General features: G+C 58.3%; 2 protein-coding genes across 4 annotated transcripts; both read right to left on the reverse strand.

Annotated features, from left to right (window-relative positions):
- Window positions 1-123: 123 nt before the first annotated feature.
- On the reverse strand, window positions 124-5,592 carry cct3 (chaperonin containing TCP1, subunit 3 (gamma)). Its single transcript, XM_019858146.1, has 14 exons — window positions 5,484-5,592; window positions 4,517-4,578; window positions 4,370-4,420; window positions 4,231-4,293; window positions 4,062-4,158; window positions 3,098-3,215; window positions 2,841-3,027; window positions 2,617-2,766; window positions 2,191-2,323; window positions 2,041-2,122; window positions 1,784-1,964; window positions 1,462-1,707; window positions 339-470; window positions 124-255 (listed from the first exon to the last, which is right to left on the reverse strand). The coding sequence occupies exons 1-14, from the start codon at window positions 5,509-5,511 to the stop codon at window positions 163-165; spliced, it is 1,623 nt and encodes a 540-aa protein (XP_019713705.1). The 5' UTR covers window positions 5,512-5,592; the 3' UTR covers window positions 124-162.
- Window positions 5,593-6,427: 835 nt separating this feature from the next.
- LOC109508264 (protein disulfide-isomerase A3-like) lies at window positions 6,428-9,868 on the reverse strand. Of its 3 annotated transcripts, XM_019858147.1 has the most exons (13): window positions 9,526-9,861; window positions 9,047-9,125; window positions 8,866-8,983; window positions 8,683-8,790; window positions 8,442-8,571; window positions 8,229-8,342; window positions 7,970-8,095; window positions 7,722-7,904; window positions 7,536-7,644; window positions 7,328-7,456; window positions 6,913-6,992; window positions 6,787-6,844; window positions 6,428-6,701 (listed from the first exon to the last, which is right to left on the reverse strand). In XM_019858147.1, exons 1-13 carry the CDS (start codon window positions 9,813-9,815, stop codon window positions 6,624-6,626), a joined length of 1,602 nt encoding a protein of 533 aa, XP_019713706.1. In that variant the 5' UTR covers window positions 9,816-9,861; the 3' UTR covers window positions 6,428-6,623. The 3 variants fall into 3 exon arrangements, 2 of the variants coding, with proteins under 2 accessions (XP_019713706.1, XP_019713707.1); XM_019858148.1 differs by lacking the exon at window positions 6,428-6,701 and having other exon boundaries at window positions 6,781-6,844; window positions 6,913-6,993; window positions 7,324-7,456; window positions 9,526-9,866; XR_002166632.1 differs by lacking the exons at window positions 6,428-6,701; window positions 6,787-6,844 and having other exon boundaries at window positions 7,718-7,904; window positions 9,526-9,868.
- Window positions 9,869-14,951: the final 5,083 nt, after the last annotated feature.

Consider the following 14,951-nt stretch of genomic DNA (forward strand, 5'->3'; position numbering starts at 1 on the left):
CCCCCCACCTTGTTTTGAGCACGGGAGCCCAATCTTTCCATGCGGTGAAGCATGTCTTTGGGAAAAACATCCACCATTGTCTACACAAGCGTGGTCAACACATTCCAAGAAATAAAGCGGGGCTTTGATTTGGAACTTTATTCATAGAGTGGCCAGCGGAATTTACTCGGCGCCGGGTCCTCCGGTGGCCTGCTCCTTGTCTTTCTTCTTGTGACCAGACACGATGTCATCGATGCGCAGCAACAAGATGGCCGTCTGCAGAGAAACGGGGGGCGGGGGGTGAGAACGGCGCGGGGCGAAAGGCGAGCGCGTCGGGCCCCGGTCCGGCCGGCTCTCACCTCCACGGCCGTCTTGTACGTCTGCGCCTTGACGGCCAGGGGCTCGCAGATGCCGGCGGCCGCCATGTCGCGCAGAGAACCCGTCTCGCCGTCCACGCCCCACGAGGCGCCGTCCTGCGCCGTGTGCTTGGCCTGTACGCCGGCACACGGAGACGCCCGTCAAACACACAAAAAGGCCGCGGGCAGAGAAACTACGCTCACTCGGCAGAGAGAAACCAGAGCAAGTCATTCCATCATCACGCCCGCCTCGGGAGGCGCACGTCGGACGCCGCAGGGTCCTTCTCCAAGGGGGCATCGCGACACAACCGAGTCTCGTCGCAGTCAAGACCGCACGGGGAGCGTCCATTTTCCACTCTCAAGCTCAATTGACGCGTTTCAAAATAAACAAATGGGGAAGATGGCACGAGCTTGCGTTTTCAGTTCTCTTCATTGGTTTTGGAGAAAGCAAGACAAACCAAACGACTTTGAAGCCTTCCTCCGTGTCTCGGCTCGTAAACACCCGACGAATAAGCTCAAAACGACGGGGACGCCTTCTCGGCGGCCATCTGCGACGCGCAACCCCGCGTCTGTCTGCGCAGAAGCCCATCTTGTTCCCCTCAGCTTGTCGCTGCGCGAAGCGTTGTTCGCCACAGGAGCCAATACCCACAATACCCACGCGTGCCCGTACGGAGTCCAACCAAAGTGTCACCGCCAAAATTCAGAAGGCAAATGTCTGCTTCAGCCTTCGAGAAACAAAAAATTGATTTTGCGGAGGTGAGAGTGGTTTGATGTCAAGAAACGACAAATATGGCGCAGCTCCCCTTTCTATTTTCAAAGGAGACGAGCGTGGGAATGTGCGTCTGACTTTTGAGAACAAGCGGTCACCGTTTCAAACAAGAGATGGTGACAAATCCAGCCAGCTAACTGGCCTGATTACAACCCCCCCCCCCCATGACGTAGACTGGCTGGGATTGCCGCAAAAGAGGCGCGCCGATCTCTGGCTTCAGTCATCGCTCTCAAAACAAGCCCTTCGCTTGCGCGGCGGTGACATTGTGCTTTTTTGGGTTGTTGTTGCTAAGGAGCGTCTCCGCTTTGTGGGAGCAGTGAGCGAGCGGAGTTTATTCAAGGGGCGCGGCGTCCGTACCCTGAGCGAGGTGAGCACACGGATGGTGGAGGCGCCGCAGTTTTGGATGAGCGTGCGCGGGATGACCTCCAGGGCCTGCGCCACGGCCCGGTAGGGCCACTGCTCCACGCCCACCAGCGCGCGCGAGCGCTCCATCAAGCGCTTGGACACGGCCATCTCCACGGCGCCCCCTCCGGGCAGCAGCGAAGGCTCCAGCATCACGTTGCGGCAAACCTGCATGGCGTCCTGAAGGTTGCGCTCCACCTCCTGCGCACAAGGCTTCACGTTTGAAAAGCCGAGAGCGCGAGCGCGTGCGGCGGCGAGCGCGTGTGGCGGCGCTCACCGCCAGGATCTCCTTGCTGGCTCCCCTGAGCAAGATAGTGCAGGCTTTGGGCTCCTTGCACTCGGTGATGAAGGTGAAGTACTCGTCGCCGATCTTCTTGACCTCAAAGAGCCCCGCCCCCACGCCCACGTCGTCCTCGCGCAGCTCGTCGGTGCGGCTGACGATGCGCGCGCCGCACGCCCTGAGGTGACAACACGGCGGTGACCGGAGGCGGCCGCGCTGGGGCGCTCGCGACGCGCTACCCGGCGACGCGCTACCTGGCGATGCGGTTGTTGTCCGTCTTGCGGACGCGGCGCACGGCGCTGATGTTGGCCTTCATCAGGTAGTGCTGAGCCAGGTCTGAGGGGGCGGAGGCGCCGGGTCAGCCCCCGACTAAGACCCGCGCGGCCGGCTCGGCGCGCACCCACCTGAGATTCCTTTCTCGGTGAAGACGAGGTCGGGCTTGACTCTGATGACGTCCTCGCACATCTGCTGGATATGCTCCTCCTCCATCTGCAGGATCCTGGCAAAGTCCTCCTCCTTGCTGATCTCGATGTCGGTCTACACAAGTGACGGCAAATGAACGCCACATCGATTCTGGTGGTGACCGCGAACTCGCCCGGGCTGCTTGAAAACGCAACGTCGGAATGATGCTGCTCATTCCACTGTAGGAATCCACCCCCCCCCCCAAAAAAAGAAAAAAAGTTGCAGCTTGAATCAATCTCACGCGTGTGTGCGTGGGTTTTTTTTTTTTGCCTCGTGGTGAAAACGGCGCAATGCTTTTTGTCGGCGCTCTTGCGCATAAACGACGGCCCCCGGCGGCGCGAGTCGTTGCCTTTGGCGTCGGCGCTGACCTGGCTCTCGCCCTTCTTGTACTCCAGCGAGCAGTCGAGCAGGACGATGCGCGGCTCCTTGATGAGGCGGCGCATGCGCGGGTGCGTCACGTCCTTGTTGACCATCACGCCTCTCAGCACGCACGAGTCTTCAATGATGCCGCCGGGAACCTGCGGCGCAGCCGACAAGAGGCGGTGGGACTTCGGCCCGGAGGCGGCGCGACGCGTCCGCCGCCGACGCCTACCTTCTCCACTTTGGCGTACTTCTTGATGTCGATCTCCTTGCGGCCGTTGTCCTCCATCTCCACGGTGAGCACGGCGTCCAGCGCCATGCCGCACGCCAGCTCCGACCAGCGGCTCAGAGCTTTGGTGTTGATGGCCGAGTGTACGATCTTCAGCATGGAGGCGCGATCCGCCGTGTCGACGGGGACGCTGGGGAGCGGCGAGCCGTGGGTCAGCTCGCGCCACCGAAGCCCGGGCGGGGCGGGGCGGGGCGTCCTACCTGATCTCCTTCAACGTTTCCAACATGTCGTCCAAGGCTCGCCTGTAAGCGCCGATGACGACGGTGGGATGCATCTGCTGCTCCAGGAACTGCTCGGCCACCGACAGCATCTCGCCGGCTTGCCCGCAAACAGAGGGAGTCCGCAGACTTTGAGAAACGTACGCCGGCGCCTCCGCTTACAAAATTAATTGCTTCTGGAAGAAATCTCTTCACTAAAACAAACGTTCAGAGACACGTTTCCCATGTAAATGCCCCAAACGCGATAGACGTTCCTCTTAGCCAATGGGATGCCAGGATGATGCTCAGGAAGAGCCAATGGCAGAGCAGCTACTCCAAGTATGTTGCGTTCAGAAAACTCGGAGCAGTCCAGATTCTATTTTGGGGACACGTAGTGGTGCCTTCCTTCATCCTAGGGCTTCCATTCCCAAAATAATGGGCGAGAGGCAAAAGACACAATTTTTTTGGACCTACAATGACTGCACCGCGTGTAAACGGCCCATCAACATGTTCTCACAGTTCTCTCTTGTTCCAAGTTCGAACCTTCTCAAGCAAAATACAAATACAGTGTGATTATTGTTTACGTTATTTGAGAACAAAACAAAAGCCAAAACCTGTCTTGACCTTCCTGTTAAGTTGTGGGTCAAATTGATGAATGCAGAAAAAAAGAATTAGTCTCTTCTGTAATAAAATGCAGAATTACACTGTGGGCTGTGTGTGTGTGTGTGTGTAAGGGGGGGGGGGGCTCAACGAGGAGAATGCAGTTTACAAGCTGGAGAAAAATAGCAGAGATTTAGTTTTGGGAAGCGATCGCTGGTGGAGCGGACATGGAGACTGAGCAACGACCTGGCTTTTAGTCAAAATATCGGATTGGCAAATCATCCACGTCAAGCTCGAAACGTTATTGCGGAACATCAGACCGACAAAGAGGTTGGAGCCCTCGAAGACGCACGCGTGCGCGCCTCACCCAAGATGATGACGGATGTGGTTCCGTCTCCCACTTCTTCATCCTGCGTGCGGCTGATCTCAATCATGGATTTCGCCGCGGGATGCTGCACCTGGATCTGGCGCCACGCAGACGCGGTCAAAACAAAGGGCGGCGGCCGCGCGCCGACGGCCCCCGCGGGCGGGCTCACCTCTCGCAGGATGGCGTTTCCGTCGTTGGTCATGACGATTCCCCCGGTGGGATCCAGCAGCATCTGTGAACGCACGCGACCGCCGTCTTAGTGGCGCCAGCCTCGGGGCCGCTCGCCAAGCGGTCGGCGGATAACTCACTTTCATCATGGCCCGCGGGCCCAGACACGTCCTGATGACATCGGCGATGGTCTGAGACGCGTGACCGTACATTGACGTTCGTCAAGTTGCAGCTCAAACCTCTGACGCGCACGGTAAGAAAAAGACACAAACAAACCAGACGCTTACCTTGGCCGCGTTGATGTTTCCTGTCTGGACTTTACGCCCCGATTCTCTCTTGACGTTCTGGTCTGGAGACAAATCAAGTTGTCAAGTCATTCTTTGCATTTGGAAAGGCCTGTGTCGAGCATCTTTTAATATGCAGTCTAGAGCAGGGGTTGCCAACTCCGGCCCTCAGCAATTTGGCCAAGTTTTTTTTTGTTGTTGTTGGGGGGCAGTAGTGACTCGCAATGTAGAACTGATTGGTGAAGTAATATTAAGCAGTTTCTCGAGCCTCTGTCAACATTTAACCCTCATCCTCTTAAGAGCTTGAAGAACTTGTCACATGGCTGACCAATTAAGCACATGGAGAGAAAGGGGGGCGGGCGCAAGCGATGTTGGGGGGCTACTCTAGTTAGTCTGCGTTTCCTCCCATCTCGCCCACCAAGATGGCGGCCAGACAGTGACTGTCACGTGATCGAGAAGCACCCGAAAGTGATTTGAAACAACCCCCAAGCGGTCGCGATTTGAAGGCTTCCCGCTCATCGTCGTCGTCTTGCGAAGGCGCGTCGCGAGAGACGGCGTGGGAGCGGAGAACCTCTCCTCCCGACACAGCTCGGCAAAAGGGGACCAAGTGGACGCAAACGGGCCAATGGCGTCAACGCCGAGCGCGGCCAAAATGTGGGCGAATGACGTAAGCGGGTACCCGCGGATGCTACCGCGTACGAATGACAGCTAGCAAGGGTGTGGCCAAGGCGCGGCGGCAACCGCCGGGTCCCCGAAGAAGCGCCGAAGAGGGAATAAACCTTCAGGACTCCTGGAAACGGACCGAGCCGCAGGCGGACCGCGACGCAGCGGGATATGCTAACGCGGCTAACAGCTAGCTCGCTCCCACGTGCCAGGTCGCTTTGTGCTGCGGGTCGCCGGGCGTCAGCCCGACGCCTCCGATAAAAGTCCCGTAACACAGAGGAAGCGGCGCCATGAGGCGTCTACTCACTGAGGACGAGAACCTGCTGGCCGAACATCTTGAAAGAAGACAAAGGCCGGAAGAGGGAAGGACCGGCTCCACGCGACTCGAAGCTTCCAGGACTCAACAAATGGGAAGGGCTTGTAACATGGGGCGGGAGGAACAGTCGTGAGCGACGGCGGTTTCAACCAATAGACGCAATCGAAATGTCTCCGCGACCCGCTGTATTCCCCGCCCGCCGGCAACGCATTTGGGACCGCTGATAGGAAGATAGCGAGAGGCCGCGCCAGGTCACCCGCACGCCTACCTGGAGGCCATCTTGGAAGGGACAACGATCCCATCAAAGCTAGTGCATGGCGATTGAAATGAAGTCTGGACGTTCCCGTTTTCACGAGCTTTATTTTTGGGACAATACGGACCATTTTAAAAAGTATCGTGCCAGTCTCCTTGTTATTTCAATGATCTTGCCTCCGATCCACAGACGCCTTTGTCCTTCCTAGCTCCCAGTTCAAAAGGCGTTTTTCGGATCCGTGTCATTTGCGGGACACACATTTCTCAGCATTGTTCCATATTCCTATTTACAATATCTGGTTGATTTTGCCTGGGGGCCGGGGGGTGGCATTCAACATCAAATCTGACTTCCGCATTTAGCAAAACAAAAGGATGCCATTTGCTCTGGTTCAAGTCACCGGCGGAATCCTTTCTCCATCTTATAAGTAAGACTTACTGACTTTGTAACTATGCTGCTATTCTGTATCAGTCAAATAACAGCAACAATCAAGGCAAGTGCATCAAAAGATGACACGCATACAGACAACGTGATGCTCAACTTTTTCGAGTGCGGCAGCAATCCGCTTCTGCAGTGTTGGTGATCAAATGTTTCATGACTCTAGAAAACATTTTTTTTAATGACCACAATGCCAAACTGGATTAAAAAAAAAATCACAGATAATCATACAAATAAATACAGATTAACAGAGCAATCCATCAGTGCATGTATCGAAATGAAGCCCTTCCAAACATTTACAAATAAATTGACCAAACAGTTAATGACTGTAGGGGAATTTTGGGGGCTTTCCGAAATCGAGAAATCAATCAGCACTCAAGCAAGCAACCAGTCCAATCAATGAATTGACTCGGAAGTATGTGACGGGAGTTGGCCGACGGCCGTCAGAGTTCCTGTTTGACGTGGCGTTGGTCAGCCTGCCGTCGCAGGAAGCGCAGGAAGTCTCGGAGCTCTCGCCCGCCCTGCCGCAGATGACAAGATGGAGGTGACGCGTGAGCTTGCTACGGCTGGGAGGGGACCAAAATCAAAGCCGCCCGCCCGCCTCACCTGGTATCGGACGGGCTCGGCCTTCTTGCCGGCAGGCGCCAAGTAGATGCTCGGGTAGCTGAGAAGCCAAAGTGTCAGTCAGGTGCGCGTTAACGCCCGCGCGCCGCACCGATCGCGCGACCTCACCCTTGGACATCGTAGCCAGCCGGCACGTCGTTGTCCACGGCGTTCATTTTGGCGATGACCACGTTTGCGTCTGCGGACAGCTGACGAGGAGACACGATCAAAGCTCAACCACATGCCACGAGAGTGTGATGCCGCTCCGTTCCGTGTGTGGCGAGGGAGCGCTGGTTCCAAGGTTTTGAGCCACAGTTTTAATTTTCGTCACGCCAACAGACTTTCATTTCAGGGTTTGTTTGACCGATTATCTCGACGGCGTTTGATTCTCTTTCGCTTTCTGCCCCGGCCGGATCGTCGACGTCAAGTGAGCATCAGAAATAGCTCCAAGCTGTTGCGGGGCTTCACTGCGTGGGCTCGAGTGGCCAGCATGAAGGAGAAAAGGGCAGAAAGTGATGATGACGATGATTAAGGTGAAGGGTACCGTCTCTGCCAGCGCGGTGTAAACCGGTTCCAGCTTCTTGCAGCGCGGACACGACGGCGAGTAGAACTGGATCAGGACGTCTTTGTCGGGCTGGTTAACGATGGCGTCGAACGACTCGGCCACCACCACCTGCGTGTGGCGCGACGGCCACCCTCATGAGGTTACTTCCTGCCGCCGCTCGCCACAACCCGCCGCTCGCGTCACGCACCTGAACGGCGCCGGCATTTCCGTCCGGTGTCGGCTCGGACTTGATGTAGCGCTTGAGTCGCCCGGCAAAGTATTGGTCCAGAAACCTCTCCAGCGAGGCGCCGTCTCTCCTGGAAGAAACGCACCTCATCACATCGCGTCACCCCCACACCCCCCACCCCCGTTTGCATGTCAGCGTGCTACCGACGTGAACTCCTCCCTCATGGTGTACTTGTGACCCGCTTTGGTGCGAACGGTCACCAGGGGAACGTCTGCGCCGTCGGATGCGCCCACGCCAAATTGGTCCTCCAGCTCGGCCCGGAAGTCCCTCTGGTTGGCCACGGAGAAGAAGAGGCCCCGCCCCGCGTACTTGGACACCACCTTCATCACTCTGGCAACAAGACCAGCGGATGGGCGGGGCTTGTCCCGACAGCTATGTGCGTCGGTGCGCGTCACCTGTTCCTCCAGTAGTTGGAGCCCCGGGCGTTGCGTTTGTAGTCCAGGTTGTAAAAGGCAGTCAGGAGGTCACGAGCTCTCAGGCGATCTTTGTTCTCCAAGGTCATGAGAGGACAAAGTCCAAATCTACACACACACGGAGCACCCGCACAGGCAATGCACGCTCAACACCAGCGGTTGGAATGTCATGAAACGAAAAGAGTATTTTTCAGGTACAGTATGAGTCCCTCACGTGGGTTGCAGCCCAACACACACTCACATGTGGTCTCGGATGAAGCGTCTCAGAGACGGGATGGACACGAAATCTCGCAAAACGACGACGCTGTCTTCAAACTGATTGGCCAGTCGGGGAGGCCGGAACAACAAGACGCCTCTGGAACACACACACACACACACACACATACACACCGTAGTCCGACTTCTGACCCAACGCAAGCGTTGCAGAGTTAAGAGTACAAAGCATAAGACTGACTCTGTTTGGAGTCCGTAGGGGGCAGCCAGCATCATTCGTGTGGTGTGAGCGAATCGGAACTGATCTCTCAACAGTCCCGCTGCTTTCACAAAGTCAGCCAGACCAGTACTTTGCTCACCTGAAAACACACCTGACACGACACCAGCGTGTATCAAAAAGTGTGCGTGTGTGTGTGTGTGTGTGTGTGTGTGTGGGGGCGGGGGTCGTCGAGTGCGGCTTGGTCATGACGGCTTCGTCGTACCCACGACCGAAGCGTCGTGGTGCTGGACAAAGCTCTGCAGTTCTTCTTCGGTCAGCAACACGGCAGAGTCCGGGCCCGTCTGCTTCGTCATGAACTCAAAGATCCCCTCTGACGCCCAAAACAACATCAGCCCGGCGTCTCATTTTGGCAGCGCCGACGTCGCGCGCACGCAAGCGCTCTTACCCGCAGAGCGAGGGCCGTCGTAGGAGGCCGAATCCCTCCCGTTCCTGAAGATCTTCAGCGTCGGGTATCCGGACACGCCAAAGCGACCGCACGTGTCCGGCTCAGCCGTGCAGTCCACCTGACGCGCGCGCAGTCGCGTCAGACAACGGCAAACACACGCGCGCGCACAGACGACGGTTACCTTCGCTAGCTGCACGGTTCCCTTCAGTTTGCCGGCAGCTTCCTCAAATTCCGGAGCTAACTTCTTACAGTGGCCGCACCTGAAGGAAGGAAGGAAGGAAGGAAGGAAGGAATCCACGCGCGGCCGCATGCATCTCTAGTGAGATGATTTGCAGAACATTTCACATCAAATAACAACAACACAACTGGACGCATAACATAAAAGATCGACAACGACACCGTCGTCAACTATTCCTGCGTACGCCTTGTTTGGAAGGAAGGTAGCACTGTAACGTATAAAAGGAGGACACAAGCGAGCAAGGAGTGGAGGAAGGGAGGTGGGAATGGAGGACGACGGGAGGGAGAGAGGCAGGAGAGGAGTCAGCATGATGGGAAGGACGTTGAAAATGGCAAGATGGAAGGACAATCCGAACACAGCAGCGGCAGAAGCGGCACTTGTCAGTGACGCGAGCCCCCGTTTGCGGGCGCCGCGCGCGTTACCAGGGCGCGTAGAATTTGACCAGCATGGTGTCGTGCTCGGTTGCCAAGTAGTCGAAGTCTGCGTCCCCGAGCACCAGCACGTCACTGCGCGACGACAGCGAGGGCCGAAAAAGGGAGGCGAGCCAAAACGGGACGGCGACGACGAGGCGGAGGCGAAGGCGAAGGCGAAGGCGAAGGCCGGCTGCCATGGCCGACGCCGACGAGGCCAACAGAATGAGAGGAAATTTCGGACCGGCGCCCGAGATGAGCGTCAAGGCTTCAACGTTAATTTGGGATTCCGGAAACAACATTCAGCATAAAAGCCGAGCGTGAAATGTTGCCGACTTGTTTGACTGTAAAATGACGTCAAACGACTGGAGAGAAATAAACACATCTTTGTCAGACAAAAGGCCAATGAGCAATAAGAACAGACAGAATAACGTCATTAGGGGACTGTCGAGCAACTTCCGCGATCATTCAAATCCCCTTTGGATGCTTTTATTTTGAAGTCTTGGGAAATGGCGAAACCATGGCCCGACTTTAATTGATCAATATTCTTTTTTGATGGTACAGTACACAGGCGTCACGTGTGGTGTCATGCAACTAGTGAATGCTTTCAGGATTCACTCCTATCTCGTCGGAGTATTTTATTTTATTGAGCGCTTCTTCAGGAAGTGGACGACCAAGAGAACGAGGAAGCGGCGCGGCGTCGTCGGCCGATTGTTGGTGCGCTTGGTTGATGTGCACGTTTGTGACGGTGGGGAGACGAGTGCGCCACACTCTGGTGCGCTAGGTGGCGGGATGCACGTAAACGTTGCTTGCAACAAGAAGAAGAGCAGCAGCAGCAGCAGCAGCAGCAGCAGCAGTAGACGAAGACATGTCGTACACCGAAATTCCACCAGGTGGCAGTCATTGAAAGACGGAGAGAATACGATACAAAAAAAATAGCCAAGAAGAAGAAGGCAAACGGCGGCTGCTCGTCGCGACCGAAACGAAGAAGTCGGAGGAGAACGTTGGAGATGCTTTTCTGATGCTGGGCTTCTTCTTTTTTTTGGCCACTTGAACGGAGCCTCCGCGCGCGTCGGGACTCTCTTGGCCTGTTAAGCTTCCGTTCCAAATTCACGCCAGACGCTTGATGCTCAAAGAAGCTAGCCGTGAGCCGATTGAGAATAAACGGAAGCGAATAGTCCATTCTGCGCGTCGCACTGAAAACTCCACGTACGTCTCCTCCTAAGTTTTGGCTCCATGTGGAAATAGAACAGGTCGCAAACGTTGCAATGCGTTGACACCGATGAACATGACGACGAAAAAGAGCATTTCGCCTGTTGCGATTTGAAGCCGCGAATGTCGAATGAGTGTTCTTGTGCGCACCCAACCCAGAGGTCATCGGTCATCCGCGATGAAGTCCGCCTACGACCTCGCCTCGCGGCCGCACTCCCCCGAGCGCGACGATGCCGACGCGGACGCCGAGCTCGTCATCACGGCGGGTAAGGCGCCGGTCGCCAAGGCGACGCTCTCCCGGCATCTGATTGGCCGGCTCTGTCTGTGTCAGACGAGGAGCACCCCGAGGACAGCGGGAGGAGAACGCTGAGGAGGAAGCGGAAGAGGCAGACGGAGGAAGAAGAGGAGGACAAAGGTGAAGAAGAAGAGCAGCCGAGAGAGGGCTTGGACATCGACCGACAGCTTGACCGATTGCTGGAGAGCAAGTCCAAGCAACACAAGCTGACCAGCGTCAACGTGCGCAACATTATCCACGTGAGTGCGAGCGTACATGCGCGCGTGCGCGCCGGCCTTTTCCTCGACGCTGACCTTTGACCCGCAGGAAGTGATCACCAACGAGCACGTGGTGGCGATGATGAAAGCCGCCATCAACCAGACGGAGGCCGCGCCGCCGTTTGTGAGTCGCGGGGTCGCGGGGGCGGTGACTCGGCCGCCGACGAAGCCGAGTGACCCTCTGGGCGTTTGCTTCCGCAGGAGCCCAAGATGACGCGTTCCAAGCTGAAGGAGGTTGTGGAGAAAGGCGTGGTGAGAATCGGCCCGCGCTCCTTTCCTTGCCGCTCGAGATGGGGGATTTTGACACCTCCGTAGTTCTCCGCCTTTGGAGAGAGCGAGGAGGAGGGAAAGAGTGAAACAACAACACAAAGTCGAGCGTGTTCATTTTCGCGAAATGCGCCTCGTTTAGTCCTTCTGAGCTCAGGTGGGCACCGTCAACGAGAAACCCTTCTCAGTTGCTTAGATCGAAAAGGCAAGCCGGCCGGCGGAGCCGCCTGCCGCCGAACGGCCGTTTGCCGCCAGCCGCCTTTGCGCCTTCAAAAGGGATTCGGACGCGGCGCGGGCAAAAGCTGTCGCTTGCGATGTCATCGCTGTCACTGCTCACTTCCCGTCAGGCGATCCCAGCGTGGAACATCTCTCCCATCAAGAAGAGCCGAGACATCGGCAAGGTCAAAGCTCAGAGTTGCCCTTTGCGGGTGCGCGCGCGTGAGGTCGCTGAAAGGTCGCCCCCGTTTGTGCGTTCAGGGTCATCAGTTTGCGGACATCCCCCTCGCCGAGGAAGACTCCTCCGACGAGGAGTATCGTCCCGACGACGACGACGACGAGGACGAGACGGCCGAAGACGTGAGGCCTCGATCCGATGAGGCGAGGCGTCGGCGACGTCGCTAACGCCACTCTTTTGCGGCAGACGTTGCAGGAGAGCGACTTTGAGAGCGCGGCGTCGCCCGCCAGAGGATGCCGACCCCACGTCAACCGGCGCGGCGCCGCCACGGTAAAAGCGCGGCGACCCGCACGTGCGAAACACGGCACGCCACGTTTCCTGTCGCCCTCAGACCTCCGGCGCGGAGCCCGGGTCCTCAATGGGTCCGCCCCCGCCCCCGCCGCCGCCGTCGTCGCCTCCCTCCGCCCGCGCCGACAGCTTCCTGGAGAAGCTGCGCGCCGTGGAGGCCGAGCTGGCCGTGTGCATGGAGCCGTACGGGCCTCTGGAGGACGCCGGCGAGGGCGGCCTGATGGCGTACCGCACGCGCTCAAAGCGCCCCCTTCGAGACGTCCCGCTGGGACGTCTGGAGGCGGAGTTACGAGCGCCCGACATCACGCCCGACATGTACGACTGCGGCTCCGCCAACGAGGACAGCAACTGGACCGACTGGTTGCGAGGACTCATGACCTCCGACGTGGACAACGACGGTCAGAAGTCGACGCGGCCGCTGACGTGGCAACGCGTGCGCGTGTCAACAACTTGCCGTGTGTGTGCGCGCGCCTTCAGAGGAGTGCGATGACGAAGACGATCCGGAGTACAACTTCCTGGCCGACATCGATGAGCCGGACCAGGAGGACTACCGCGACGACAAGGCCGTGCGCATCACCAGTCAGTATACGCGCGCGCGCGCACGCACACACAAACCGGCGCACCACAGTGCAATGATGTCGTCGCTCAACAGAAAAGGAAGTCAACGAACTGATGGAGGAGCTCTTTGAAACGGTGAGACGCAGACGCCCGCGCGCACGCACCCGCACAAAACAAAGGGATCAATGTGTGCGCGTTAGCTGAAAGAGGACCCGAGGGGCCGGGAAGTGGATGACGAAGGCCACGACGAAGAGGAAGAGGAGGAGTCGCGGGAGGACGCCGGCGCCCGTGACGAGCGCCTCGCCGCCCGGGCGTGCGACGCGCTCAACCGAGCGGCGGCGAGCGGCGGGGAGGTGGAGAAGGAGCGCGTGGCGGGAGAGCGGCGTACGGTCAAGCAGCAGCTGGCCTTCATGAGGAGCGCTCGACACGCGCCGAGTGCGCACACGCTAAGGCTGGACGCGCGCCACCGCGGCGCGCTCACGCAGCAAATCCAGCAGGTACGCGCGCGCCCAAGCCGGTCCGCCGCTTCTTACGATCGCCATCACTTTGCGACACGCAAACGCTGGCAAAAACAAAGGCCGTTTCAAAAAGAGCGTTCGCACCCGACTCGGCCGAAGCGACGACAAGCGCTAGCCGCCCGCTCGCCCGCGGCACTCACCGGGCCAGGCCCCGCCTTTGAAATGAAAGCCAAACACACTCAAAGCCGCACACGGTCAGCGGTGACGATGGAGGCCCCGAGTCGTCAAATGCGCGTCGCGCATTCCGTTCCATCAATAGAATTGACGAGATAAACAATCAACGGATGACCGCGTGTGTGTGCAGCATGTGCAGCTGTTGCTTCAGGTCCACCTTCTCACGTCACCCGTGGAAGAACTTGGCAGCGAGGCCGAAACGACGCGACACTTCCTGGTAAGGAGCGAGCGCGGGCGGCCATTTCGGAGCGCCGGCGCAAGACGGCGCTCAAAATCTCCACCGTGCGATCGCGGAGTCACAAATGACGGACGGCGGCCAACGGCGTCGTCGCGGGCTGCTTGCCGACTCCCCCGGTCGCCGCCGCACCGTTGCCTTTTTTGGGACGGGACAAGCGGCGCCCGAGGGATGACGGCCGGTTAGGGGGCGACGTGACGACGCCGCCTGTCCCGTGTGTCAGTTTGAGCTAGACCTGCTGGCGCGGCGAGGCGAGCTGATGTTGTCGAGCCAACGAGCCCGGCCAACGGCGGCGACGGCGGCGCGTTGCAGCGCCTTCAGGGCCTCCAACCTGCAAGGGGCCCTCAAGCTGCTGGACGAATTGCGGGAGCGCCCCCCAGCCTACGTGCACCTCAAACACACGCCGGACTCACGCGGACAAAGTCAGTCACCGTATCCCGTTGCTGGCCTTTTACGCTGTGCGCGCTATATGTGACAAGCGTGTGTGTGTGTGTGTGTGTGTGTGTTACCAGTGCGGAGTTTTCCAGTGATGCCCGCTGAGCTGGCGTGGATCTTTGCCACACGTCCCGTCTTCCTCTACCCGCAACTTCTGCCGTGTGTCAGCTTGGATCCGGCTCTCTACTGCCCTCGCAGGACGGCGGCATTCACTGCGGCAGAAGACTGGTACGCGCGCAAAGGGCACCAAACACATCACAACTTTGCAGACAGACATTTGATGAATTTGTGCATGTGTGTGCACGCGCGCAGCCTGCTTGTCATGGGCCTGCGCAATTTGGAGGGATCACGCGAGCCCACCCGGCTGCTGTGCCAATTGTTGCTGGGTAAAAGTGTGGCTCAGGTGAGACGCAGGATCCTGCAGTGCTGCAGACCGGGAGCCCCCGACAATGTTGTCAAGGTAACGCGCGCGCGCGCATGCCAACGCCACGTCCGCTTCAAAGTAAAACGCGCGCGCGTGTGTGTGAAGGCATTCCGGTACAGGCGTGTCCTTCCTCGCACGCCGCCGGCGTGTGCCCGCGTTGCTGCGTGGGAGCGGCGCCCCCCAGCCGAGAGAGATGTGCGCCTCTTGCCTCTGTGGCTGGTGGTGAGGCAGCTGAAAATGTGCACTCTCACGCGCACGTCGATATCGTCGGTCAATATTGTCCCGCCCCCTCTAGAGAAGTCTCCCCGTGATCTCCAAGGC

The sequence above is a fragment of the Hippocampus comes genome, unplaced genomic scaffold, assembly GCF_001891065.2.
Source record: "Hippocampus comes isolate QL1 unplaced genomic scaffold, H_comes_QL1_v1.1 scaffold429, whole genome shotgun sequence".
Lineage (NCBI taxonomy): Eukaryota > Metazoa > Chordata > Actinopteri > Syngnathiformes > Syngnathidae > Hippocampus > Hippocampus comes.